Source organism: Bufo bufo, chromosome 4 (assembly GCF_905171765.1).
Source record: "Bufo bufo chromosome 4, aBufBuf1.1, whole genome shotgun sequence".
NCBI lineage: Eukaryota > Metazoa > Chordata > Amphibia > Anura > Bufonidae > Bufo > Bufo bufo.
Window position 1 is genome coordinate 632,350,126 of NC_053392.1, and position 26,605 is coordinate 632,376,730.

At 64.4% G+C, this 26,605-nt stretch overlaps 3 protein-coding genes across 9 annotated transcripts in view; all 3 read left to right on the forward strand.

The window, feature by feature from the left end:
- The first annotated feature begins 41 nt into the window (after window positions 1-41).
- On the forward strand, window positions 42-15,831 carry YIPF3 (Yip1 domain family member 3). 6 transcript variants are annotated; one of them, XM_040430847.1, is made up of 10 exons: window positions 42-189; window positions 377-443; window positions 513-716; window positions 788-894; window positions 7,259-7,304; window positions 7,397-7,489; window positions 12,327-12,458; window positions 13,110-13,223; window positions 14,871-14,994; window positions 15,322-15,831. In XM_040430847.1, exons 2-10 carry the CDS (start codon window positions 378-380, stop codon window positions 15,447-15,449), a joined length of 1,014 nt encoding a protein of 337 aa, XP_040286781.1. In that variant the 5' UTR covers window positions 42-189; window position 377; the 3' UTR covers window positions 15,450-15,831. The 6 variants fall into 6 exon arrangements, with proteins under 6 accessions (XP_040286781.1, XP_040286782.1, XP_040286777.1 ...); XM_040430843.1 differs by lacking the exon at window positions 42-189 and adding an exon at window positions 267-323 and having other exon boundaries at window positions 367-443; window positions 510-716; XM_040430844.1 differs by lacking the exon at window positions 42-189 and adding an exon at window positions 301-319 and having other exon boundaries at window positions 510-716.
- LOC120999400 (uncharacterized PE-PGRS family protein PE_PGRS54-like) lies at window positions 15,738-26,021 on the forward strand. Its single transcript, XM_040430282.1, has 8 exons — window positions 15,738-16,632; window positions 16,796-17,738; window positions 17,835-18,124; window positions 18,350-18,696; window positions 18,922-20,547; window positions 20,717-21,563; window positions 21,851-23,371; window positions 25,993-26,021. Exons 1-8 carry the CDS (start codon window positions 15,738-15,740, stop codon window positions 26,019-26,021), a joined length of 6,498 nt encoding a protein of 2,165 aa, XP_040286216.1.
- The window catches only part of LRRC73 (leucine rich repeat containing 73), an 11,185-nt gene continuing 8,146 nt past the window's right edge, over window positions 23,567-26,605 (forward strand). Inside the window, exons 1-3 of one of the 2 annotated variants that reach the window (XM_040427665.1) lie at window positions 23,567-23,734; window positions 25,993-26,324; window positions 26,401-26,561. In XM_040427665.1, the coding sequence (XP_040283599.1) occupies window positions 26,053-26,324; window positions 26,401-26,561 (433 nt within the window). In that variant the 5' untranslated portion in view covers window positions 23,567-23,734; window positions 25,993-26,052. The remainder of the gene's footprint in view (window positions 23,735-25,992; window positions 26,325-26,400; window positions 26,562-26,605) is intronic. The other variant, XM_040427664.1, reaches the window with a different exon arrangement.

The following is a 26,605-nucleotide window of genomic DNA, read 5'->3' on the forward strand; positions in this document are numbered from 1 at the left end:
TCCGCAGCGCTTGTTTACTTCCGGGTGTCTGATCCTGAGGGGAACCGAGAGAGCATCGAGTGCTAGACGCCCGGGAGTGGGCGGCACGGAGAGCGGGGGTCAATATACCGGGAGTGGGGGTCAATATACAGTCGAGCTGGAGGAGATAGGGGCCTTATACACAGGTGGGGTAACCTATAGACGGGGGCAGTATACAGAGAGCGGGGGTAGATAGGGGCAGTGTACACAGGAGGGGCAACCTATAGACAGGGGGCAGTATACAGAGCGGGGGTAGATAGGGGCAGTGTACACAGGAGGGGTAACCTATAGACAGGGGGCAGTGTACACCCGGGGGGTAGATAGGGGCAGTATACACAGGTGGGGTAGCAGGGTTCAGGATGGCGGGGGCAGGGAGCAGGAACCTGGCGTCGGCTGACTGGGGCGGCTTTGAGGAGAACATCCAGGTAATGCCCGGTTCTCGCCCCGTCACCTTTGACCTCTGGCCAGCGCGCTCTGACACCTTGTTTTTGCAGGCTGGGGGCGGGGCTGCGGTGATTGACATGGAGAACATGGACGACACCTCGGGGTCCAGCTTCGAGGATATGGGGGAGATTAACCAGAGGATGAAGGAGGACGAGGAGGAAGGAGAGGCGGTGACGGAGGAGGGCGAGGAGGACGGCGCCTTCCTGGGCATGAAAGGCCTGAAGGGTCAGCTGGGCCGGCAGGTGGCGGATGAGGTGAGGGGGTGGCTCTGGTGGTCTCTCCGCCATCTTGGATCTGTGGGTCACATGTCTCGTCTCTCCCTCAGATGTGGCAGGCGGGAAAGAGACAGGCGTCCAAGGCCTTCAACCTCTACGGCAACATAGACATCCTGCGGCCGTACTTCGATGTGGAGCCCGTGCAGGTCCGCAGCCGGTGAGTCCCTGTCATCCATCCCCCGCCATGGTCTAGATCTCTGCTTGCTTTCAGTGCCCTGTGACATACAGCGCTCCTTGTAAGTTTGTGAACCTCAAATCCTGAAAGTAGGTAAAGAACCAAATCAAAGAAATGTCACAAATACTAGACCAGGAGGAAAATGCTGTAAAAGTATGTGAACCCCCACCGTCAGGATCTGTCGGGCCCCTTGGTGGTTATTGATTGGTCCTCCACATTCCTCTGTACAGAACAGCTTCAGCTCTGCTATGTCAGTGGTTTTCTCCTGCTCGCTCCAGCTCTTCTATGTCAGTGGTTTTCTCCTGCTCGCTCCAGCTCTTCTATGTCAGTGGTTTCCTCCTGCTCGCTCCAGCTCTGCTATGTCAGTGGTTTCCTCCTGCTCGCTCCAGCTCTGCTGTGTCAGTGGTTTCCTCCTGCTTGCTCCAGCTCTTCTGTGTCAGTGGTTTCCTCCTGCTTGCTCCAGCTCTTCTATGTCAGTGGTTTCCTCCTGCTCGCTCCAGCTCTGCTATGTCAGTGGTTTCCTCCTGCTCGCTCCAGCTCTGCTATGTCAGTGGTTTCCTCCTGCTCGCTCCAGCTCTGCTATGTCAGTGGTTTTCTCCTCGCTCCAGCTCTGCTATGTCAGTGGTTTCCTCCTGCTCGCTCCAGCTCTCTGTGTCAGTGGTTTCCTCCTGCTCGCTCCAGCCTCTGCTATGTCAGTGGTTTTCTCCTCGCTCCAGCTCTGCTATGTCAGTGGTTTCCTCTTGCTCGCTCCAGCCTGCTATGTCAGTGGTTTCCTCCTGCTCGCTCCAGCCGCTGCTATGTCAGTGTTTCTCCTGCTCGCTCCAGCCTGCCTATGTCCAGTGGTTTTCTCCTCGCTCCAGCTCTGCTATGTCAGAGGTTTCCTCTTGCTCGCTCCAGCCTGCTATGTCAGTGGTTTCCTCCTGCTCGCTCCAGCTCTGCTATGTCAGTGGTTTCCTCCTGCTCGCTCCAGCTCTGCTATGTCAGTGGTTTCCTCCTGCTCGCTCCAGCTCTGCTATGTCAGTGGTTTCCTCCTGCTCGCTCCAGCTCTGCTATGTCAGTGGTTTCCTCCTGCTCGCTCCAGCTCATATGTGATTGGTGGGGGCCCGGGCCCCTCCGCCACTGATCAGCTGGTTGGAGAGGAGGTGGTGCTCCCAGCACCTGCCTCCTCTCGGAGGCGCAGTGTAATGACGAGTCCTCGCTCGGTCACTTGACTAGAACAAGCCACTTGTGATTACACTGCGCAGCCGCTGCAGGGGAGGACCAACTCACAGTGTAATGAAGAGGAAGCAGCGCTGGCATGGAGCTCCACCTCCTCCTCATACAGCTGAGGGGCACCGGGCATATGGGGGGCCATTTAATACTGTTGGATAACCCCTTTAATTGTGACCTCCACAGCCCCCCCGCCCCCTTAACGGTGACCTCCACAACGCCTCACCCCCTTAATTGTTATGGAAACTTGGTGTAAAACTGTGTCTGTCAAGACTGAGGATCAGTGAGCCTCTATTGGCTAATAAGGGTCAAGTGATGTGCCATATTTGCCTTTTTAGGGAATATCTTAGGGACAGGTACGTCCTAGAGAGTGCTGAACTTTTATGAAAACCTTCCAGCACCCCCATGTACCTGTGGCCAAATTTGGTGTCAGCGGTTCCGAAATTTGGAGGCCTATAGATATAGAGGACAGACGGACATAGATTTTTCTAGTCTGGATGTACAGCTCCATGGCATTAATAATCCTAATAATCAGAAGGGCCTGTAGATGTTTAGAGGTTCCTTGGGCTCCTTTGTGACCGCTCGCCGACCATTACTATGCCTTGCTCTTGGTATGATGTTCATTGGTCGATGCTTCTGGGGGGGAGGGGGGATGGGCTTACTAATGTTCTGGTATTTCCTCCATTTGTACACATCTGTCTGTCTGTGGACTGGTGAGTCCAGACTCTTTAAAGCAGTTGTTCCCTCAACTGCAGTCCTCAGGTCCCCACTACCGTTCATTATTTGAGAATATCCCACAGGATGAACACCTGTGGTCAGTCCTGATGCATGGACCCCCTATTATATCACCTGCTCAATGCTAAGGAAATCCTGAAAACACTGACCGACAGGTTGGCCCTGAGGGACTGGAGGTGAGGACCACTGAGTATGACTTTTCCAACCTGATGAGCATCAACTACTCTTCTTCTGAGGTCTCCAGAGATCACCAGTGTTCATGCCATGATACACGTCCCACAGACCTGTGGGGATCAGACTTAGATGGATCCCCTGCCCTTCACCATATAACAGGTTCACATACTGTTAATCACAGACCTTTTTCCTCCAGGTCTAATATTTGTGACTCATTTCTCTGATTTTATTCTTTATCTTCTTTTAGGACTTGTGTGAAAATCTGACGGAGTTTTAGAATTTTATGTATATATCAAGAAAATTCTGAAGGGTTCACAAGCGATCAAGCATCGCTGTCCTCCTAGTGACTGACGGGTATACGGAGAGCTCCGCGCGGTGCCGTCCTCCTAGTGACTGACGGTATACGGAGAGCTCTGCGCGGTGCCGTCCTTCTAGTGACTGACGGTATACAGAGAGCTCCGCGCGGTGCCGTCCTCCTAGTGACTGACGGTATACGGAGAGCTCCGCGCGGTGCCGTCCTCCTAGTGATTGACGGTATACGGAGAGCTCTGCGCGGTGCCGTCCTCCTAGTCACTGACGGTATACGGAGAGCTCTGCGCTGGTGCCGTCCTCCTAGTGACTGACGGTATACGGAGAGCTCTGCGCGGTGCCGTCCCGCCTAGTGACTGAAGGTATACGGAGAGCTCCGCGCGGTGCCGTCCTCCTAGGGACTGACGGTATACAGGAGAGCTCCACACTGTGCCGTCCTCCTAGGGACTGACGGTATACGGAGAAGCTCCGCGCTGTGCATCCTCCTAGTGACTGAAGGTATACGGAGAGCTCCGCCGCGCGTGCCGTCCTCCTAGTGACTGACCGGTAACGGAGAACTCTGCGCGGTGCCGTCCTCCTAGTGACTGAAGGTATACGGAGAGCTCCGCGCGGTGCCGTCCTCCTAGGGACTGACGGTATACAGAGAGCTCCACGCTGTGCAGTCCTCCTAGGGACTGACGGTATACGGAGAGCTCCGCGCTGTGCCATCCTCCTAGTGACTGACGGTATACAGAGAGCTCCGCGCGGTGCCGTCCCTCCTAGTGACTGACGGTATACAGAGAGCTCCGCGCGGTGCCGTCGGTATACAGAGAGCTTCCACGCGGGTTGCCGTCCTCCCTAGTGACTGAAGGTATACGGAGAGCTTCCGCGCGGGTGCCGTCCTCCTAGGGACTGACTGTATACAGAGAGCCTCCACGCTGTGCCGTTGGTATACAGAGAGCTCCACACGGTGCCGTCCTCCTAGTGACTGACGGTATACAGAGAGCTCCGCGTGGTGCCGTCGGTATACAGAGAGCTCCACGCGGTGCCGTCCTCCTAGTGACTGAAGGTATACGGAGAGCTCCGCGCGGTTGCCGTCCTCCTAGTGACTGACGGTATACAGAAGAGCTCCGCGCGGGTGCCGTCCTCTTAGTGACTGACGGTATACAGAGAGCTCTGCGCGGTGCCGTCCTCCTAGTGACTGACGGTATACAGAGAGCTCCGCGCGGTGCCATCCTCCTAGTGACTGACGGTATACAGAGAGCTCCGCGCTGTGCCGTTCTCCTAGTGACTGACGGTATACAGAGAGCTCCGCGCTGTGCCGTCCTCTTAGTGACTGACGGTATACAGAGAGCTCCGCGTGGTGCTGTCCTCCTAGTGACTGACGGTATACAGAGAGCTCCGCGCGGTGCCGTCGGTATACAGAGAGCTCCGCGCGGTGCCGTCCACCTAGTGACTGACGGTATACAGAGAGCTCCGCGCTGTGCCGTCCTCCTAGTGACTGACGGTATACAGAGAGCTCCGCGCGGTGCCGTCCTCCTAGTGACTGACGGTATACAGAGAGCTCCGCGCGGTGCCGTCCTCCTAGTGACTGACGGTATACAGAGAGCTCCGCGCGGTGCCGTCGGTATACAGAGAGCTCCACGCGGTGCCGTCCTCCTAGTGACTGAAGGTATACGGAGAGCTCCGCGCGGTGCCGTCCACCTAGTGACTGACGGTATACAGAGTGCTCCGCGCGGTGCTGTCCTCCTAGTGACTGACGGTATACGGAGAGCTCCGCGCGGTGCCGTCCACCTAGTGACTGACGGTATACAGAGTGCTCCGCGCGGTGCCGTCCTCCTAGTGACTGACGGTATACAGAGAGCTCCGCGCGGTGCCGTCCTCCTAGTGACTGACGGTATACAGAGAGCTCTGCGCGGTGCCGTCCTCCTAGTGACTGACGATATACAGAGAGCTCCGCGCGGTGCCGTCCTCCTAGTGACTGACGGTATACAGAGAGCTCCGCGCGGTGCCGTCCTCCTAGTGACTGACGGTATACAGAGAGCTCCGCGCGGTACCGTCCTCCTAGTGACTGACGGTATACAGAGAGCTCCGCGCTGTGCCGTCCTCCTAGTGACTGACGGTATACAGAGAGCTCCGTGCTGTGCCGTCCTCCTAGTGACTGACGGTATACAGAGTGCTCCGCGCGGTGCCGTCCTCCTAGTGACTGACGGTATACAGAGAGCTCCGCGCGGTGCCGTCCACCTAGTGACTGACGGTATACAGAGTGCTCCGCGCGGTGCCGTCCTCCCTAGTGACTGACGGTATACAGAGAGCTCCGCGCGGTGCCATCCTCCTAGTGACTGACGGTATACAGAGTGCTCCGCGCTGTGCCGTCTCTTAGTGACTGACGGTATACAGAGAGCTCCGCGCTGTGCCGTCCCTCCTAGTGACCTGACGGTATACAGAGAGCTCCCGCGCGGTGCCGTCCTCCTAGTGACTGACGGTATACAGAGAGCTCCGCGCGGGTGCGTCCTCCTAGTGACTGCCGGTATACAGAGAGCTCCGCGCGGTTGCCGTCCTCCTAGTGACTGACGGTATACAGAGTGCTCTGCGCCGGTGCCGTCCTCCTAGTGACTGACGGTATACAGAGAGCTCCGCGCGGTGCCGTCCTCCTAGTGACTGACGGTATACAGAGAGCTCTGCGCGGTGCCGTCCTCCTAGAGACTGACGATATACAGAGAGCTCGCCGCGCGGTGCCGTCCTCCTAGTGACTGTCGGTATACAGAGAGCTCCGCGCGGTGCCGTCCTCCTAGTTGACTGACGGTATACAGAGAGCTCCGCGCGGTACCGTCCTCCTAGTGACTGACGGTATACAGAGAGCTCCGCGCTGTGCCGTCCTCCTATTGACTGACGTATACAGAGAGCTCCGCGCTGTGCCGTCCCTCCTAGTGACTGACGGTATACAGAGTGCTCCGCGCGGTGCCGTCCCTCCTAGTGACTGACGGTATACAGAGAGCTCCGCGCGCGGTGCCGTCCTCCTAGTGACTGACGGTATACAGAGAGCTCCGCGCGGGTGTGCCGTCCACCTAGTGACTGACGGTATACAGAGTGCTCCGCGCGGTGCCGTCCTCCTAGTGACTGACGGTATACAGAGAGCTCCGCGCGGTGGCCGTCCCTCCTAGTGACTGACGGTATACAGAGTGCTCCGCGCTGTGCCGTCCTCTTAGTGACTGACGGTATACAGAGAGCTCCGCGCTGTGCCGTCCTCTTAGTGACTGACGGTATACAGAGAGCTCCGCGCTGTGCCGTCCTCCTAGTGACTGACGGTATACAGAGAGCTCCGCGCGGTGCCGTCCTCCTAGTGACTGACGGTATACAGAGAGCTCCGCGCGGTGCCGTCCTCCTAGTGACTGACGGTATACAGAGAGCTCCGCGCGGTGCCGTCCACCTAGTGACTGACGGTATACAGAGTGCTCCGCGCGGTGCCGTCCTCCTAGTGACTGACGGTATACAGAGTGCTCCGCGCTGTGCCGTCCTCTTAGTGACTGACGGTATACAGAGAGCTCCACGCGGTGCTGTCCTCCTAGTGACTGACGGTATACAGAGAGCTCCGCGCGGTGCCGTCCTCCTAGTGACTGACGGTATACAGAGAGCTCCGCGCGGTGCCGTCCTCCTAGTGACTGACGGTATACAGAGTGCTCCGCGCTGTGCCGTCCTCTTAGTGACTGACGGTATACAGAGAGCTCCGCGCGGTGCCGTCCTCCTAGTGACTGACGGTATACGGAGAGCTCCGCGCGGTGCCGTCCCGCCCATCAGCTGTAATTGGTTGATGTTGAAGTGGACAGCACTCGTCGCTACAGAAGAATGTTTACGTTCACTGACAGCAAGCACCAAGGAATGATTACACTGTGGGGGGCCTCTCCCCCGTATCTGACCGTGATCTTTCTCTCCTTTGCAGCCTCCTGGAGTCGATGATCCCGGTCAGGATGATTAACTTCCCCCAGGTAAGTGGATGGCATAGCCGCTGCTCTAGATTGGGGGGCGCCATCGTCACAGCTGCCATATTGATCGGCCACCTCTCATCCCATCTCTGCAGAAAATCGCTGGCGAACTGTACGGACCCCTGATGCTGGTGTTCACCATGGTGGCCATTCTCCTGCATGGAATGAAGTCGTCGGGAACAGTTATTGTAAGAGGGGCTTGGGGTACAGCAGGAGAAGAGTGGGTGAGCATGGGAGGAGCCTGCAGGGGGACGAGAGAGGAGAGGAGCATGGGAGGAGTCTGGGGGGGGGAGAGAGAGGAGTCTGCGGGGGAGAAGAGAGAGGAGTCTGCGGGGGAAGAGAGAGGAGGGGAGCATGGGAGGAGCCTGCGGGGGAAGAGAGAGGAGGGGAGCATGGGAGGAGCCTGCGGGGGAAGAGAGAGGAGGGGAACATGGGAGGAGTCTGCGGGGGAAGAGAGAGGAGGGGAGCATGGGAGGAGCCTGCAGGGAAGAGAGAGGAGGGGAGCATGGGAGGAGCCTGCGGGGAAGAGAGAGGAGGGGAACATGGGAGGAGTCTGCGGGGGACGAGAGAGGAGGGGAACATGGGAGGAGTCTGCGGGGGGACGAGAGAGGAGGGGGAACATGGGAGGAGCCTGCGGGGAAGAGAGAGGAGGGGAACATGGGAGGAGTCTGCGGGGGACGAGAGAGGAGGGGAGCATGGGAGGAGTCTGCGGGGGACGAGAGAGGAGGGGAGCATGGGAGGAGTCTGCGGGGGACGAGAGAGGAGGGGAGCATGGGAGGAGCCTGCGGGGGACGAGAGAGGAGGGGAGCATGGGAGGAGTCTGCGGGGGACGAGAGAGGAGGGGAGTATGGGAGGAGTCTGCGGGGGACGAGAGAGGAGGGGAGCATGGGAGGAGTCTGCGGGGGACGAGAGAGGAGCGGGGGAGGAGTCTGCGGGGGAGGAGTCAACGGGCGGCGAGAGAGGAGCGGGGGAGGAGTCTGCGGGGGGCGAGAGAGGAGCGGGGGAGCAGAGGGAGGAGTCTGCGGGGGGGCGAGAGAGGAGCAGGGAGGAGTCTGCGGGGGAGGAGAGAGAGGAGGGGAGCATGGGAGGAGTCTGCGGGGGAGGAGAGAGAGGAGGGGAGCATGGGAGGAGTCTGCGGGGAGAGGAGAGAGAGGGGGGAGCATGGGAGAGTCTGCGGGGACGAGAGAGGAGGGGAGCATGGGAGGAGTCTGCGGGGGACGAAAGAGGAGCTGAGCATGGGAGGAGTCGCGGGGGAGGAGAGAGAGTCCTGCGGGGGACGAGAGAAGGGGGGGAGCATGGGAGGAGCCTGAGAGAAGAGGGGAGCATGGGAGGAGTCTGCGGGGGGGATGAGAGAGGAGTCTGCGGGGGACTAGAGAGGAGCGGAGCATGGGAGGAGGCCTGCGGGGGACAGAGGGAGCCATGGGAGGAGCCTGCGGGGGAAGAGAGAGGAGGGGAGCATGGGAGGAGCCTGCTTGGGAAGAGAGAGGAGGGGAGCATGGGAGGAGCCTGCGGGGGAAGAGAGAGGAGGGGAGCATGGGAGGAGTCTGCGGGGGACGAGTGAGGAGGGGAGCATGGGAGGAATCGGCGGGGGACGAGAGGGGAGGGGAGCATGGGAGGAGCCGGCGGGGGACGAGAGGGGAGGGGAGCATGGGAGGAGCCTGCGGGGGACGAGAGGGGAGGGGAGCATGGGAGGAGCCTGCGGGGGACGAGGGGGAGGGGAGCATGGGAGGAGCCTGCGGGGGACGAGAGAGGAGGGGAGCATGGGAGGAGCTTGCGGGGGACGAGAGAGGAGGGGAGCATGGGAGGAGCCTGCGGGGACGAGAGAGGAGGGGGGCATGGGAGGAGCCTGCGGGGGACGAGAGAGGAGGGGGGCATGGGAGGAGCCTGCGGGGGACGAGAGAGGAGGGGAGCATGGGAGGAGCCTGCGGGGGACGAGAGAGGAGGGGAGCATGGGAGGAGCCTGCGGGGGACGAGAGAGGAGGGGGGCATGGGAGGAGCCTGCGGGGGACGAGAGAGGAGGGGGGCATGGGAGGAGCCTGCGGGGGACGAGAGAGGAGGGAGCATGGGAGGAGCCTGCGGGGGACGAGAGAGGAGGGGAGCATGGGAGGAGCCTGCGGGGGAAGAGAGAGGAGGGGAACATGGGAGGAGCCTGCGGGGGACGAGAGAGGAGGGGAGCATGGGAGGAGCCTGCGGGGAAGAGAGAGGAGGGGAGCATGGGAGGAGCCTGCGGGGGAAGAGAGAGGAGGGGAACATGGGAGGAGTCTGCGGGGGACGAGAGAGGGGGGGGAGCATGGGAGGAGTCTGCGGGGGACGAGAGAGGAGGGGAGCATGGGAGGAGTCTGCGGGGGACGAGAGAGGAGGGGAGCATGGGAGGAGCCTGCGGGGGAAGAGAGAGGAGGGGAGCATGGGAGGAGTCTGCGGGGGAAGAGAGAGGAGGGGAGCATGGGAGGAGCCTGCGGGGGACGAGAGAGGAGGGGAGCATGGGAGGAGTCTGCGGGGGACGAGAGAGGAGGGGAGCATGGAAGGAGTCTGCGGGGGACGAGAGAGGAGGGGAGCATGGGAGGAGTCTGCGGGGGACGAGCGAGGGAGGAGAGGGAGGAGTCTGCGGGGGACGAGAGGAGGAGCGGGGGGGAGGAGAGGGAGGAGTCTGCGGGGGGCGAGAGAGGAGCGGGGAGGAGAGGGAGGAGTCAACGGGGGGCGAGAGAGGAGCGGGGGAGCAGAGGGAGGAGTCTGCGGGGAGCGGGGAGGAGAGGGAGGAGTCTGCGGGGGGCGAGAGGAGTCTGCGGGGGAGGAGAGAGGAGGGCAGCATGGGAGGAGTCTGCGGGGGACGAGAGAGGAGGGGAGCATGGGAGAGTCTGCGGGGGGACGAAAGAGGAGCTGAGCATGGAGGAGTCTGCGGGGGAGGAGAGAGGAGTCTGCGGGGGACGAGAGAAGGGGGGAGCATGGGAGGAGCCTGAGAGAAGAGGGGAGCATGGGAGGAGTCTGCGGGGGGATGAGAGAGGAGTCTGCGGGGGACTAGAGAGGAGCGGAGCATGGGAGGAGCCTGCGGGGGACAGGAGGGGAGCATGGGAGGAGCCTGCGGGGGAAGAGAGAGGAGGGGAGCATGAAAGGAGCCTGCGGGGGAAGAGAGAGGAGGGGAGCATGGGAGGAGTCTGCGGGGGACGAGAGAGGAGGGGAGCAGGGAGGAATCGGCGGGGGACGAGAGAGGAGGGGAGCATGGGAGGAGCCTGAGGGAAGAGAGAGGAGGGGAGCATGGGAGGAGCCTGCGGGGAAGAGAGGGGAGGGGAGCATGGGAGGAGCCTGCGGGGGACGAGAGGGGAGGGGAGCATGGGAGGAGCCTGCGGGGGACGAGAGGGGAGGGGAGCATGGGAGGAGCCTGCGGGGGACGAGAGGGGAGGGGAGCATGGGAGGAGCCTGCGGGGGACGAGAGGGGAGCATGGGAGGAGCCTGCGGGGGGCGAGAGAGGAGCGGGGGAGCAGAGGGAGGAGTCTGCGGGGAGCGGGGAGGAGAGGGAGGAGTCTGCGGGGGGCGAGAGGAGTCTGCGGGGGAGGAGAGAGGAGGGCAGCATGGGAGGAGTCTGCGGGGGACGAGAGAGGAGGGGAGCATGGGAGGAGTCTGCGGGGGACGAAAGAGGAGCTGAGCATGGGAGGAGTCTGCGGGGGAGGAGAGAGGAGTCTGCGGGGGACGAGAGAAGGGGGGAGCATGGGAGGAGCCTGAGAGAAGAGGGGAGCATGGGAGGAGTCTGCGGGGGGATGAGAGAGGAGTCTGCGGGGGACTAGAGAGGAGCGGAGCATGGGAGGAGCCTGCGGGGGACAGGAGGGGAGCATGGGAGGAGCCTGCGGGGGAAGAGAGAGGAGGGGAGCATGAAAGGAGCCTGCGGGGGAAGAGAGAGGAGGGGAGCATGGGAGGAGCCTGCGGGCGAAGAGAGAGGAGGGGAGCATGGGAGGAGTCTGCGGGGGACGAGAGAGGAGGGGAGCATGGGAGGAATCGGCGGGGGACGAGAGAGGAGGGGAGCATGGGAGGAGCCTGAGGGAAGAGAGAGGAGGGGAGCATGGGAGGAGCCTGCGGGGGACGAGAGGGGAGGGGAGCATGGGAGGAGCCTGCGGGGGACGAGAGGGGAGGGGAGCATGGGAGGAGCCTGCGGGGGACGAGAGGGGAGGGGAGCATGGGAGGAGCCTGCGGGGGACGAGAGGGGAGGGGAGCATGGGAGGAGCCTGCGGGGGACGAGAGGGGAGGGGAGCATGGGAGGAGCCTGCGGGGGACGAGAGGGGAGCATGGGAGGAGCCTGCGGGGGACGAGAGAGGAGGGGGGCATGGGAGGAGCCTGCGGGGGACGAGAGGGGAGGGGAGCATGGGAGGAGCCTGCGGGGGACGAGAGAGGAGGGGAGCATGGGAGGAGCCTGCGGGGGACGAGAGAGGAGGGGAGCATGGGAGGAGCCTGCGGGGGACGAGAGAGGAGGGGAGCATCGGAGGAGCCTGCGGGGGACGAGAGAGGAGGGGAGCATCGGAGGAGTCTGCGGGGGACGAGAGAAGGGGGGAGCATGGGAGGAGCCTGAGAGAAGAGGGGAGCATGGGAGGAGTCTGCGGGGGGATGAGAGAGGAGTCTGCGGGGGACTAGAGAGGAGGGGAGCATGGGAGGAGCCTGCGGGGGACAGGAGGGGAGCATGGGAGGAGCCTGCGGGGGAAGAGAGAGGAGGGGAGCATGGGAGGAGCCTGCGGGGGAAGAGATAGGAGGGGAGCATGGGAGGAGCCTGCGGGGGAAGAGAGAGGAGGGGAGCATGGGAGGAGCCTGCGGGGGACGAGAGAGGAGGGGAGCATGGGAGGAATCGGCGGGGGACGAGAGAGGAGGGGAACATGGGAGGAGTCTGCGGGGGACGAGAGAGGAGGGGAGCATGGGAGGAGCCTGAGGAAAGAGAGAGGAGGGGAGCATGGGAGGAGTCTGCGGGGGAGAAGAGAAGATTCTAGGAGGATAAGAAGCAGACATTAAGTAGATGACGTGTCTCTGGTTGTGTTCCTTCTCTCACAGGTAGAGGGCACTCTCATGGGCACTGCCATTGGCACCTGCTTTGGGTACTGGTTGGGGGTCTCGTCCCTTATTTACTTCATTGCTTATCTGTGTAATGCTCAAATCACCATGCTCCAGAGCCTGTCCCTGCTGGTAAGTACCTGCTGACTGTCCTATATGTGATGAGGGGGAGGGGCGGCGTGCATCTATATGATATGGGGGAGGTATATCGGGGGTATATGATATGGGGGAGGTATATCGGGGGTATATGATATGGGGGAGGTATATCGGGGGTATATGATATGGGGGAGGTATATCGGGGTACATGATATGGGGAGGTATATCGGGGTATATGATATGGGGAGGTATATCGGGGGTACATGATATGGGGAGGTATATCGGGGGTACATGATATGGGGGAGGTATATCGGGGGTACATGATATGGGGGGAGGTATATCGGGGTACATGATATGGGGGAGGTATATCGGGGGTACATGATATGGGGGAGGTATATCGGGGGTACATGATATGGGGGAGGTATATCGGGGGTACATGATATGGGGGAGGTATATCGGGGGTACATGATATGGGGGAGGTATATCGGGGGTACATGATATGGGGGAGGTATATCGGGGGTATATGATATGGGGGAGGTATATCGGGGGTACATGATATGGGGGAGGTATATCGGGGGTACATGATATGGGGGAGGTATATCGGGGGTACATGATATGGGGGAGGTATATCGGGGGTACATGATATGGGGAGGTATATCGGGGTATATGACGTGTCTTCCCTTTCAGGGGTACGGTCTGTTTGGACACTGCATCGTCCTCCTCGTCACCTATAATATCCATTTCCACTCTCTGTTCTACGTCTTCTGGTTGTGCATCGGGGGCCTGTCCACACTGCGCATGGTGAGATCTAATGTCTGCCCCCTGCCCCCACCCTTACCGTCTAGTGTCTGCCCCCCAGTACTGCCCCCTGGCCCCATCCTTACCGTCTAGTGTCTGCCCCCCAGTACTGCCCCCTGGCCCCATCCTTACCGTCTAGTGTCTGCCCCCCAGTACTGCCCCCTGGCCCCATCCTTACCGTCTAGTGTCTGCCCCCCAGTACTGCCCCCTGCCCCTATCCTTACCGTCTAGTGTCTGCCCCCCCCCAGTACTGCCCCCTGCCCCCACCCTTACCGTCTAGTGTCTGCCCCCATCCTTACCGTCTAGTGTCTGCCCTCATCCTTACCGTCTAGTGTCTGCCCCCCAGTACTGCCCCCTGCCCCTATCCTTACCGTCTAGTGTCTGCCCCCCCCAGTACTGCCCCCTGCCCCCATCCTTACCGTCTAGTCTCTGCCCCCTGCCCCCACCCTTACCGTCTAGTGTCTGCCCCCTGCCCCCACCCTTACCGTCTAGTGTCTGCCCCCTGCCCCCACCCTTACCGTCTAGTGTCTGCCCCCTGCCCCCACCCTTACCGTCTAGTGTCTGCCCCCCAGTACTGCCCCCTGCCCCTATCCTTACCGTCTAGTGTCTGCCCCCACCCTTACCATCTAGTGTCTGCCCCCCAGTACTGCCCCCTGCCCCCACCCTTACCGTCTAGTGTGTGCCCCCACCCTTACCGTCTAGTGTCTGCCCCCCAGTACTGCCCCCTGGCCCCATCCTTACCGTCTAGTGTCTGCCCCCCAGTACTGCCCCCTGGCCCCATCCTTACCGTCTAGTGTCTGCCCCCCAGTACTGCCCCCTGCCCCATCCTTACCGTCTAGTGTCTGCCCCCCAGTACTGCCCCCTGGCCCCATCCTTACCGTCTAGTGTCTGCCCCCCAGTACTGCCCCCTGGCCCCATCCTTACCGTCTAGTGTCTGCCCCCCCCCAGTACTGCCCCCTGCCCCCATCCTTACCGTCTAGTGTCTGCCCCCCAGTACTGCCCCCTGGCCCCATCCTTACCGTCTAGTGTCTGCCCCCCAGTACTGCCCCCTGCCCCTATCCTTACCGTCTAGTGTCTGCCCCCCCCCAGTACTGCCCCCTGCCCCCACCCTTACCGTCTAGTGTCTGCCCCCATCCTTACCGTCTAGTGTCTGCCCTCATCCTTACCGTCTAGTGTCTGCCCCCCAGTACTGCCCCCTGCCCCTATCCTTACCGTCTAGTGTCTGCCCTACCGTCTAGTCTCTGCCCCCTGCCCCCACCCTTACCGTCTAGTGTCTGCCCCCTGCCCCCACCCTTACCGTCTAGTGTCTGCCCCCTGCCCCCACCCTTACCGTCTAGTGTCTGCCCCCTGCCCCACCCTTACCGTCTAGTGTCTGCCCCCCAGTACTGCCCCCTGCCCCTATCCTTACCGTCTAGTGTCTGCCCCCACCCTTACCATCTAGTGTCTGCCCCCCAGTACTGCCCCCTGCCCCCACCCTTACCGTCTAGTGTGTGCCCCCACCCTTACCGTCTAGTGTCTGCCCCCCAGTACTGCCCCCTGCCCCCACCCTTACCATCTAGTGTCTGCCCCCCAGTACTGCCCCCTGGCCTCATCCTTACCATCTAGTGTCTGCCCCCCAGTACCGCCCTCATTCTGTGTGTTGTGCTGCAGGTGGTGGTTTTATTGTCGCGCACTGTGGGCCAGACGCAGAGACTTATCCTGTGCGGATCCATCGCCGCCCTGCACATGCTCTTCCTGCTCTACCTGCATTTTGCTTATCACAAGGTTGTAGAAGGTAAAAGCTTCACTATATCTTAGCCCAGGGGCGTGGTCTGCACCGTGGCCCCCTCTGAGCGAGGGGCGTGGTCTGCACCGTGGCCCCCTCTGAGCGGGGGGCGTGGTCTGCACCGTGGCCCCCTCTGAGCGGGGGGCGTGGTCTGCACCGTGGCCCCCTCTGAGCGGGGGGCGTGGTCTGCACCGTGGCCTTCTCTGAGCGGGGGGCGTGGTCTGCACCGTGGCCCCCTCTGAGCGGGGGGCGTGGTCTGCACCGTGGCCCCCTCTGAGCGGGGGGCGTGGTCTGCATGGTGCCCTGCCCTCACTGTCTCTCGTGTTCCCCTCACAGGTATCCTGGACACGTTGGACGGGCAGAATGTGGCTCCGCCTTTCCAGAGAGTTGCACGTGACCTCTCAATGGGCACAAACTCGGTTCTAAACACCACGAGCCACGTCCTGAGCATCCAGTCCCGCTGAGCGCAGCCTGGCCGCCCTCTTCAGACTTGGCGGTAGAGACGATGGTTTTAGGAATGACGCTCTTCTGGGGGACCTGTATCCTGTACACACCCAGTCTCATTGTCTGCAAAGGGTTAACAGAAAATGTGCTCTTCCCCCAACCCTTATCACTACATATGTGGGAGGCCCCCTGTGTCTTGTATGACCCCCCCCCTCACAGTGTGGTGTTTACAGGATGGGACTCATTGTGCACTATGAGATGGGGGCACCGCTTATCACTTCTGTCCAGTCTGCCGCCCCTCCCCCGCTATGTTGGCTTTTCTAGGGTCTAGTGTTGTAGAAGCAGCGGGTGTCACCGTATGTTGGGTAATTGGTCCTGAGAAAATAAAACTGATAAAAGGTTCAGTGTGGATCTCAAGTTATTTGTACAATGTGGCGTGCGGGCACAAGGGGCGCTGTCACCACCTGACCACACACGGGAGCGGCGGAGACCACAAGGGCCTGTCCCGGGACGGGAGCGGCGGAGACCACATGGGCCTGTCCCGGGACGGGAGCGGCGGAGACCACAAGGGCCTGTCCCGGGACGGGAGCGGCGGAGACCACAAGGGCCTGTCCCGGGACGGGAGCGGCGGAGACCACAAGGGCCTGTCCCGGGACGGGAGCGGCGGAGACCACAAGGGCCTGTCCCGGGACGGGAGCGGCGGAGACCACAAGGGCCTGTCCCGGGACGGGAGCGGCGGAGACCACAAGGGCCTGTCCCGGGACGGGAGCGGCGGAGACCACAAGGGCCTGTCCCGGGACGGGAGCGGCGGAGACCACAAGGGCCTGTCCCGGGACGGGAGCGGCGGAGACCACAAGGGCCTGTCCCGGGACGGGAGCGGCGGAGACCACAAGGGCCTGTCCCGGGACGGGAGCGGCGGAGACCACAAGGGCCTGTCCCGGGACGGGAGCGGCGGAGACCACAAGGGCCTGTCCCGGGACGGGAGCGGCGGAGACCACAAGGGCCTGTCCCGGGACGGGAGCGGCGGAGACCACAAGGGCCTGTCCCGGGACGGGAGCGGCGGAGACCACAAGGGCCTGTCCCGGGACGGGAGCGGCGGAGACCACAAGGGCCTGTCCCGGGACGGGAGCGGCGGAGACCACAAGGGCCTGTCCCGGGACGGGAGAGGCGGAGACCACAAGGGCCTGTCCCGGGACGGGAGAGGCGGAGACCACTAGGATCTGTCCAGGGAGAGGCGGAGACCACTAGGGTCTTTCCCGGGACGGGAGTGGCGGAGTCCACAAGGGCCTGTCCGGGGACGGGAGTGGCAGAGACCACAAGGGCCTGTCCCGGGTGAGGCTGAGACCACAAGGGCCTGTCCCGGGAGAGGCTGAGACCACAAGGGTCTGTCCCGGGAGCGGCGGAGACCACAAGGGTCTGTCCCGGGAGCGGCGGAGACCACAAGGGCCTGTCCCGGGACGGGAGCGGCGGAGACCACAAGGGCCTGTCCCGGGACGGGAGCGGCGGAGACGACAAGGGCCTGTCCCGGGAGCGGCGGAGACCACAAGGGCCTGTCCCAGGACGGGAGTGGCGGAGACCACAAGGGCCTGTCCCGGGAGAGGCGGAGACCACAAGGGCCTGTCCCGGGAGAAGCGGAGATCATTAGGATCTGTCCCGGGAGCGGCGGAGACCACAAGGGTCCCGGGAGCGGCGGAGACCACAAGGGTCTGTCCCGGGAGAGGCGGAGACCACAAGGGCCTGTCCCGGGAGAGGCGGAGACCACAAGGGCCTGTCCCGGGAGAAGCGGAGACCATTAGGATCTGTCCCGGGAGCGGCGGAGACCACAAGGGTCCGGGGAGCGGCGGAGACCACAAGGGTCTGTCCCGGGACGGGAGCGGCGGAGACCACAAGGGCCTGTCCCGGGACGGGAGCGGCGGAGACCACAAGGGCCTGTCCCGGGACGGGAGCGGCGGAGACCACAAGGGCCTGTCCCGGGACGGGAGCGGCGGAGACCACAAGGGCCTGTCCCGGGACGGGAGCGGCGGAGACCACAAGGGCCTGTCCCGGGACGGGAGCGGCGGAGACCACAAGGGCCTGTCCCGGGACGGGAGCGGCGGAGACCACAAGGGCCTGTCTCTGGACGGGAGCGGCGGAGACCACAAGGGCCTGTCCCGGGAGCGGCGGAGACAGCTAGGATCTGTCCCGGGAGCGGCGGAGACCACAAGGGCCTTTCCCGGGAGCGGCGGAGACCACAAGGGCCTGTCCCGGGAGAGGCGGAGACCACAAGGGTCTGTCCCGGGAGAGGCTGAGACCACAAGGGCCTGTCCCGGGTGAGGCTGAGACCACAAGGGCCTGTCCCGGGAGAGGCGGAGACCACAAGGGTCTGTCCCGGGAGCGGCGGAGACCACAAGGGTCTGTCCCGGGAGCGGCGGAGACCACAAGGGCCTGTCCCGGGACGGGAGCGGCGGAGACCACAAGGGCCTGTCCCGGGACGGGAGCGGCGGAGACCACAAGGGCCTGTCCCGGGACGGGAGCGGCGGAGACCACAAGGGCCTGTCCCGGGACGGGAGCGGCGGAGACCACAAGGGCCTGTCCCGGGACGGGAGCGGCGGAGACCACAAGGGCCTGTCCCGGGACGGGAGAGGCGGAGACCACAAGGGCCTGTCCCGGGACGGGAGAGGCGGAGACCACAAGGGCCTGTCCCGGGACGGGAGAGGCGGAGACCACTAGGATCTGTCCAGGGAGAGGCGGAGACCACTAGGGTCTTTCCCGGGAGTGGCGGAGTCCACAAGGGCCTGTCCCGGGACGGGAGTGGCGGAGTCCACAAGGGCCTGTCCGGGGACGGGAGTGGCAGAGACCACAAGGGCCTGTCCCGGGTGAGGCTGAGACCACAAGGGCCTGTCCCGGGAGAGGCTGAGACCACAAGGGTCTGTCCCGGGAGCGGCGGAGACCACAAGGGTCTGTCCCGGGAGCGGCGGAGACCACAAGGGCCTGTCCCGGGACGGGAGCGGCGGAGACCACAAGGGCCTGTCCCGGGACGGGAGCGGCGGAGACGACAAGGGCCTGTCCCGGGACGGGAGCGGCGGAGACCACAAGGGCCTGTCCCGGGACGGAAGCGGCGGAGACGACAAGGGCCTGTCCCGGGACAGGAGCGGCGGAGACGACAAGGGCCTGTCCCGGGACGGGAGCGGCGGAGACGACAAGGGCCTGTCCCGGGACGGGAGCGGCGGAGACCACAAGGGCCTGTCCCGGGACGGGAGCGGCGGAGACCACAAGGGCCTGTCCCGGGTGAGGCTGAGACCACAAGGGCCTGTCCCGGGTGAGGCTGAGACCACAAGGGCCTGTCCCGGGTGAGGCTGAGACCACAAGGGCCTGTCCCGGGAGCGGCGGAGACCACAAGGGCCTGTCCCAGGACGGGAGTGGCGGAGACCACAAGGGCCTGTCCCGGGAGAGGCGGAGACCACAAGGGCCTGTCCCGGGAGAAGCGGAGATCATTAGGATCTGTCCCGGGAGCGGCGGAGACCACAAGGGTCCCGGGAGCGGCGGAGACCACAAGGGTCTGTCCCGGGAGAGGCGGAGACCACAAGGGCCTGTCCCGGGAGAGGCGGAGACCACAAGGGCCTGTCCCGGGAGAAGCGGAGACCATTAGGATCTGTCCCGGGAGCGGCGGAGACCACAAGGGTCTGTCCCGGGAGCGGCGGAGACCACAAGGGCCTGTCCCGGGACGGGAGCGGCGGAGACCACAAGGGCCTGTCCCCGGGATGGGGGCGGCGGAGACCACAAGGGCCTGTCCCGGGACGGGAGCGGCGGAGACCACAAGGGCCTGTCCCGGGTGAGGCTGAGACCACAAGGGTCTGTCCCGGGAGCGGCGGAGACCACAAGGGTCTGTCCCGGGAGTGGCGGAGACCACAAGGGCCTGTCCCGGGACGGGAGCGGTGGAGACCACAAGGGTCTGTCCCGGGAGCGGCGGAGACCACAAGGGCCTGTCCCGGGAGAGGTGGAGACCACAAGGGTCTGTCCCGGGAGCGGCGGAGACCACTAGGATCTGTCCCGGGAGCGGCGGAGACCACAAGCCTGTCCCGGGAGAGGCGGAGACCACTAGGATCTGTCACGGGAGCGGTGGAGACCACAAGGGCCTGTCCCGGGACGGGAGCGGCTGAGACAACAAGGGTCTGTCCCAGGAGCAGTGGAGACCACAAGGGCCTGTTCCGGGACGGGAGCGGCGGAGACCACAAGGGCCTGTCCCGGGAGAGGCGGAGACCACAAGGGCCTGTCCCGGGAGAGGCGGAGACCACAAGGGTCTGTCCCGGGAGAGGCGGAGACCACAAGGGCCTGTCCCGGGAGAGGCGGAGACCACAAGGATCTGTCCCGGGAGCGACGGAGACCACTATGATCTGTCCCGGGAGCGGCGGAGACCACAAGGGCCTGTCCGGGGACGGGAGCGGCGGAGACCACAAGGGCCTGTCCCGGGACGGGAGCGGCGGAGACCACAAGGGCCTGTCCCGGGACGGGAGCGGCGGAGACCACAAGGGCCTGTCCCGGGACGGGGGCGGCGGAGACCACAAGGGCCTGTCCCGGGACGGGGGCGGCGGAGACCACAAGGGCCTGTCCCGGGACAGGAGCGGCGGAGACCACAAGGGCCTGTCCCGGGACGGGAGCGGCGGAGACCACAAGGGCCTGTCCCGGGACGGGAGCGGCGGAGACCACAAGGGCCTGTCCCGGGACGGGAGCGGCGGAGACCACAAGGGCCTGTCCCGGGACGGGGGCGGCGGAGACCACAAGGGCCTGTCCCGGGACGGGAGCGGCGGAGACCACAAGGGCCTGTCCCGGGTGAGGCTGAGACCACAAGGGTCTGTCCCGGGAGCGGCGGAGACCACAAGGGTCTGTCCCGGGAGCGGCGGAGACCACAAGGGCCTGTCCCGGGACGGGAGCGGCGGAGACCACAAGGGCCTGTCCCGGGTGAGGCTGAGACCACAAGGGTCTGTCCCGGGAGCGGCGGAGACCACAAGGGTCTGTCCCGGGAGTGGCGGAGACCACAAGGGCCTGTCCCGGGACGGGAGCGGTGGAGACCACAAGGGTCTGTCCCGGGAGCGGCGGAGACCACAAGGGCCTGTCCCGGGAGAGGTGGAGACCACAAGGGTCTGTCCCGGGAGCGGCGGAGACCACTAGGATCTGTCCCGGGAGCGGCGGAGACCACAAGCCTGTCCCGGGAGAGGCGGAGACCACTAGGATCTGTCACGGGAGCGGTGGAGACCACAAGGGCCTGTCCCGGGACGGGAGCGGCTGAGACAACAAGGGTCTGTCCCAGGAGCAGTGGAGACCACAAGGGCCTGTTCCGGGACGGGAGCGGCGGAGACCACAAGGGCCTGTCCCGGGAGAGGCGGAGACCACAAGGGCCTGTCCCGGGAGAGGCGGAGACCACAAGGGTCTGTCCCGGGAGAGGCGGAGACCACAAGGGCCTGTCCCGGGAGAGGCGGAGACCACAAGGATCTGTCCCGGGAGCGACGGAGACCACTATGATCTGTCCCGGGAGCGGCGGAGACCGAGCGGCGGAGACCACAAGGGCCTGTCCCGGGACGGGAGCGGCGGAGACCACAAGGGCCTGTCCCGGGACGGGAGCGGCGGAGACCACAAGGGCCTGTCCCGGGACGGGGGCGGCGGAGACCACAAGGGCCTGTCCCGGGACGGGGGCGGCGGAGACCACAAGGGCCTGTCCCGGGACAGGAGCGGCGGAGACCACAAGGGCCTGTCCCGGGACGGGAGCGGCGGAGACCACAAGGGCCTGTCCCGGGACGGGAGCGGCGGAGACCACAAGGGCCTGTCCCGGGACGGGAGCGGCGGAGACCACAAGGGCCTGTCCCGGGACGGGGGCGGCGGAGACCACAAGGGCCTGTCCCGGGACGGGAGCGGCGGAGACCACAAGGGCCTGTCCCGGGTGAGGCTGAGACCACAAGGGTCTGTCCCGGGAGCGGCGGAGACCACAAGGGTCTGTCCCGGGAGCGGCGGAGACCACAAGGGCCTGTCCCGGGAGAGGTGGAGACCACAAGGGTCTGTCCCGGGAGCGGCGGAGACCACTAGGATCTGTCCCGGGAGCGGCGGAGACCACAAGCCTGTCCCGGGAGAGGCGGAGACCACTAGGATCTGTCACGGGAGCGGTGGAGACCACAAGGGCCTGTCCCGGGACGGGAGCGGCTGAGACAACAAGGGTCTGTCCCAGGAGCAGTGGAGACCACAAGGGCCTGTTCCGGGACGGGAGCGGCGGAGACCACAAGGGCCTGTCCCGGGAGAGGCGGAGACCACAAGGGCCTGTCCCGGGAGAGGCGGAGACCACAAGGGTCTGTCCCGGGAGAGGCGGAGACCACAAGGGCCTGTCCCGGGAGAGGCGGAGACCACAAGGATCTGTCCCGGGAGCGACGGAGACCACTATGATCTGTCCCGGGAGCGGCGGAGACCACAAGGGCCTGTCCGGGGACGGGAGCGGCGGAGACCACAAGGGCCTGTCCCGGGACGGGAGCGGCGGAGACCACAAGGGCCTGTCCCGGGACGGGAGCGGCGGAGACCACAAGGGCCTGTCCCGGGACGGGGGGCGGCGGAGACCACAAGGGCCTGTCCCGGGACGGGGGCGGCGGAGACCACAAGGGCCTGTCCCGGGACGGGAGCGGCGGAGACCACAAGGGCCTGTCCCGGGACGGGAGCGGCGGAGACCACAAGGGCCTGTCCCGGGACGGGGGCGGCGGAGACCACAAGGGCCTGTCCCGGGACGGGGGCGGCGGAGACCACAAGGGCCTGTCCCGGGACGGGAGCGGCGGAGACCACAAGGGCCTGTCCCGGGACGGGAGCGGCGGAGACCACAAGGGCCTGTCCCGGGACGGGGGCGGCGGAGAGCACAAGGGCCTGTCCCGGGACGGGGGCGGCGGAGACCACAAGGGCCTGTCCCGGGACGGGGGCGGCGGAGACCACAAGGGTCTGTCCCGGGACGGGGGCGGCGGAGACCACAAGGGCCTGTCCCGGGACGGGAGCGGCGGAGACCACAAGGGCCTGTCCCGGGACGGGAGCGGCGGAGACCACAAGGGCCTGTCCCGGGACGGGAGCGGCGGAGACCACAAGGGCCTGTCCCGGGACGGGAGCGGCGGAGACCACAAGGGCCTGTCCCGGGACGGGAGCGGCGGAGACCACAAGGGCCTGTCCCGGGACGGGAGCGGCGGAGACCACAAGGGCCTGTCCCGGGACGGGGGCGGCGGAGACCACAAGGGCCTGTCCCGGGACGGGAGCGGCGGAGACCACAAGGGCCTGTCCCGGGACGGGGGCGGCGGAGACCACAAGGGCCTGTCCCGGGACGGGAGCGGCGGAGACCACAAGGGCCTGTCCCGGGACGGGAGCGGCGGAGACCACAAGGGCCTGTCCCGGGACGGGAGCGGCGGAGACCACAAGGGCCTGTCCCGGGACGGGGGCGGCGGAGACCACAAGGGCCTGTCCCGGGAGCGGCGGAGACCACAAGGGCCTGTCCCGGGACGGGAGCGGCGGAAAGAGACCACAAGGGCCTGTCCCGGGACGGGAGCGGCGGAGAGAGACCACAAGGGCCTGTCCCGGGTGAGGCTGAGACCACAAGGGCCTGTCCCGGGACGGGAGCGGCGGAGAGAGACCACAAGGGTCTGTCCCGGGAGCGGCGGAGACCACAAGGGTCTGTCCCGGGAGCGGCGGAGACCACAAGGGCCTGTCCCGGGAGCGGCGGAGACCACAAGGACCTGTCCCGGGAGCGGCGGAGACCACAAGGGCCTGTCCCGGGAGCGGCGGAGAGAGACCACAAGGGTCTGTCCCGGGAGCGGCGGAGACCACAAGGGCCTGTCCCGGGAGCGGCGGAGACCACAAGGACCTGTCCCGGGAGCGGCGGAGACCACAAGGGTCTGTCCCGGGAGCGGCGGAGACCACAAGGGTCTGTCCCGGGAGCGGCGGAGACCACAAGGTCCTGTCCCGGGAGCGGCGGAGACCACAAGGGTCTGTCCCGGGGAGAGGCGGAGACCACAAGGGCCTGTCCCGGGAGCGGCGGAGACTACAGTCCAGGGGGGAGGAGAGGGGGTATATACCGGAGCCCAGAAGAGAGATACCACGGGGGTAGATCACACTGCGGGGGGGGGGGGGGTATATGGTGGATCACACGGGGCAGATCATCCTCTATACACCCCCGGGTGTGATCTTTAAAAGACTGACAGATGACGTCATTGTTTCACCTGGGCGTGGTCAGACAGTGACGCGTTTGTTGCCATAGTAACGGCATCTCCGAGCGCTGACGAGACCCCGGAACCGGCACCTGTCGCTGGGGGCAGAGGTAAGTACCGGCCTGCAGTGCCCTCCGCCTCTTGCATGGTACTTACCGCGCTGTTCCGGCACCTTAACAACTACCTACCTGCCCTCACTCCTTCCCCCTGGGCTCCGGTAATTACCCCCTCTCCTCCCTCCTGGGCTCCGGTAATTACCCCCTCTCCTCCCTCCTGGGCTCCGGTAATTACCCCCTCTCCTCCCTCCTGGGCTCCGGTAATTACCCCCTCTCCTCCCTCCTTGGCTCCGGTAATTACCCCCTCTCCTCCCTCCTGGGCTCCGGTAATTACCCCCTCTCCTCCCTCCTGGGCTCCGGTAATTACCCCCTCTCCTCCCTCCTGGGCTCCGGTAATTACCCCCTCTCCTCCCTCCTTGGCTCCGGTAATTACCCCCTCTCCTCCCTCCTGGGCTCCGGTAATCATCCCCTCTCCTCAGCCCTGGGCTCCGGTAATTACCCCCTCTCCTCCCTCCTTCCCCCGAGCTCCGGTAATTACCCCCTCTCCTCCCCCCCCCAGGCTTCGGTAATTACCCCCTCTGCTCCCTCCTTCCCCCCCGAGCTCCGGTAATTACCCCCCTCCTCCCCCCCCCCAGGCTCCGGTAATTACCCCCTCTCCTCCCTCCTTCCCCCCCGAGCTCCGGTAATTACCCCCCCCCCCCCCCCCCCAGGCTCCGGTAATTACCCCCTCTCCTCCCTCCTTCCCCCGAGCTCCGGTAATTACCCCCTCTCCTCCCCCCCCCCAGGCTTCGGTAATTACCCCCTCTGCTCCCTCCTTCCCCCCCGAGCTCCGGTAATTACCCCCCTCCTCCCCCCCCCAGGCTCCGGTAATTACCCCCTCTCCTCCCTCCTTCCCCCCCGAGCTCCGGTAATTACCCCCTCTCCCCCCCCCCCCCCCCCCCCAGGCTCCGGTAATTACCCCCTCTCCTCCCTCCTTCCCCACCTGGGCTCCGGTAATTACCCCCCTCTCCTTCCCCCCCCCCCCCCCAGGCTCCGGTAATTACCCCCTCTCCTCCCTCCTTCCCCCCCCCTGGGCTCTGGTAATTACCCCTTCTCCTCCCTCCTTACCTTCTGGGCTCCGGTAATTACCCCCCTCTCCTTCCCCCCCCCCGAGCTCCGGTAATTACCCCCTCTCCTCCCTCCTTCCCCCCCGAGCTCCGGTAATTACCCCTTCTCCTCCCTCCTTACCTTCTGGGCTCCAGTAATTACCCCCTCTCCTCCCACCTTGCCCCCCCCTGGGCTCTGGTAATTACCCCCTCTCCTCCCTCCTTGGCTCCGGTAATTACCCCCTCTCCTCCCTCCTTGGCTCCGGTAATTACCCCCTCTCCTCCCTCCTTGGCTCCGGTAATTACCCCCTCTCCTCCCTCCTGGGCTCCGGTAATTACCCCCTCTCCTCCCTCCTGGGCTCCGGTAATTACCCCCTCTCCTCCCTCCTGGGCTCCGGTAATTACCCCCTCTCCTCCCTCCTGGGCTCCGGTAATTACCCCCTCTCCTACCTCCTGGGCTCCGGTAATTACCCCCTCTCCTCCCTCCTGGGCTCCGGTAATTACCCCCTCTCCTCCCTCCTGGGCTCCGGTAATTACCCCCTCTCCTCCCTCCTGGGCTCCGGTAATTACCCCCTCTCCTCCCTCCTGGGCTCCGGTAATTACCCCCTCTCCTCCCTCCTTGGCTCCGGTAATTACCCCCTCTCCTCCCTCCTGGGCTCCGGTAATTACCCCCTCTCCTCCCTCCTTGGCTCCGGTAATTACCCCCTCTCCTCCCTCCTTGGCTCCGGTAATTACCCCCTCTCCTCCCTCCTTGGCTCCGGTAATTACCCCCTCTCCTCCCTCCTTATCCCCTGGGCTCCGGTAATTACCCCCTCTCCTCCCTCCTTATCCCCTGGGCTCCGGTAATTACCCCCTCTCCTCCCTCCTTATCCCCTGGGCTCCGGTAATTACCCCCTCTCCTCCCTCCTTATCCCCTGGCCTCTGGTAATTACCCCCTCTCCTCCCTCCTTATCCCCTGGCCTCTGGTAATTACCCCCTCTCCTCCCTCCTGGGCTCTGGTAATTACCCCCTCTCCTCCCTCCTGGGCTCTGGTAATTACCCCCTCTCCTCCCTCCTTATCCCCTGGCCTCCGGTAATTACCCCCTCTCCTCCCTCCTTGGCTCCGGTAATTACCCCCTCTCCTTGCACCGCTGTGTTTGCCCTTTGACCATACTTTGGGGGTGTCATGCCGTTTACAGTAGGGGGCGCTATAACAGCCTGTCACTACTGTTCCTTCTCTTGCTGTAGGGGCCGCGTCTCTAGGTTCCCCGCAGTGACCGGCCTGCTGGGGCCCCTCTCCTACACAATATGTTACCAGGCTCCATCCAGATGTCGGGGGAGACCCTCTCCAGTGCGGAGGTGAAGGGGGTGTGTGAGGGGCTGATGGAGGGCTCGGTGCGTCTCCTCTCCCTGCGCGGGTGCCACCTCTCGGACAGAGACTTTGCCCGGCTGTGCCAGGGGGTGTCCGAGTCCCCTTCCCTGGTGCAGCTTAACCTTAACCTGGGAGTTGTGTCCGGCACGGGCAGGGTCCAGCAGCTGGCGCAGTGTCTGCACCGCAACCGCTCCCTGCAGTCCCTCTTGTAAGTATTAAACTGTAGTCGGGTGTGACCAGGACGCCCGCCTGAAATTGATTCTCGCCCTTTGTCCTCCCCCCAGCCTGCATGGTAACCCACTAACCGACACTGGCTTGTCCCTCCTTAACCCTGCCCTGGCCGGCCACCCCGCACTGGTGTCTCTGGATCTTGGGGACTGCTTGCTTGGTGATGAGGGAATCGGCCTGATCTGTGGCCTCCTGCCCCCTGATGGGGCCAAACCAGGTGAGGAGAACCCTCTTTGTTACAGTGGGGCCTCAGCCCAGTGT

Excerpts from the sequence above, each read along its gene's own strand:
- YIPF3 (XM_040430843.1), top strand. The coding sequence starts at position 378 with ATGGCGGGGGCAGGGAGCAGGAACCTGGCGTCGGCTGACTGGGGCGGC. Across the intron at positions 444-509 it reads GCTTTGAGGAGAACATCCAG|CAGGCTGGGGGCGGGGCTGC; the intron begins GTAATGCCCGGT and ends ACCTTGTTTTTG. Across the intron at positions 7,305-7,396 it reads GGATGATTAACTTCCCCCAG|AAAATCGCTGGCGAACTGTA; the intron begins GTAAGTGGATGG and ends CCATCTCTGCAG.
- LOC120999400 (XM_040430282.1), top strand. The coding sequence starts at position 15,738 with ATGTTGGCTTTTCTAGGGTCTAGTGTTGTAGAAGCAGCGGGTGTCACC. Across the intron at positions 17,739-17,834 it reads ACCACAAGGGCCTGTCCCGG|CGGCGGAGACCACAAGGGCC; the intron begins GTGAGGCTGAGA and ends CTGTCCCGGGAG. Across the intron at positions 23,372-25,992 it reads GGAGCGGCGGAGACCACAAG|GGGCCGCGTCTCTAGGTTCC; the intron begins GTCCTGTCCCGG and ends CTCTTGCTGTAG.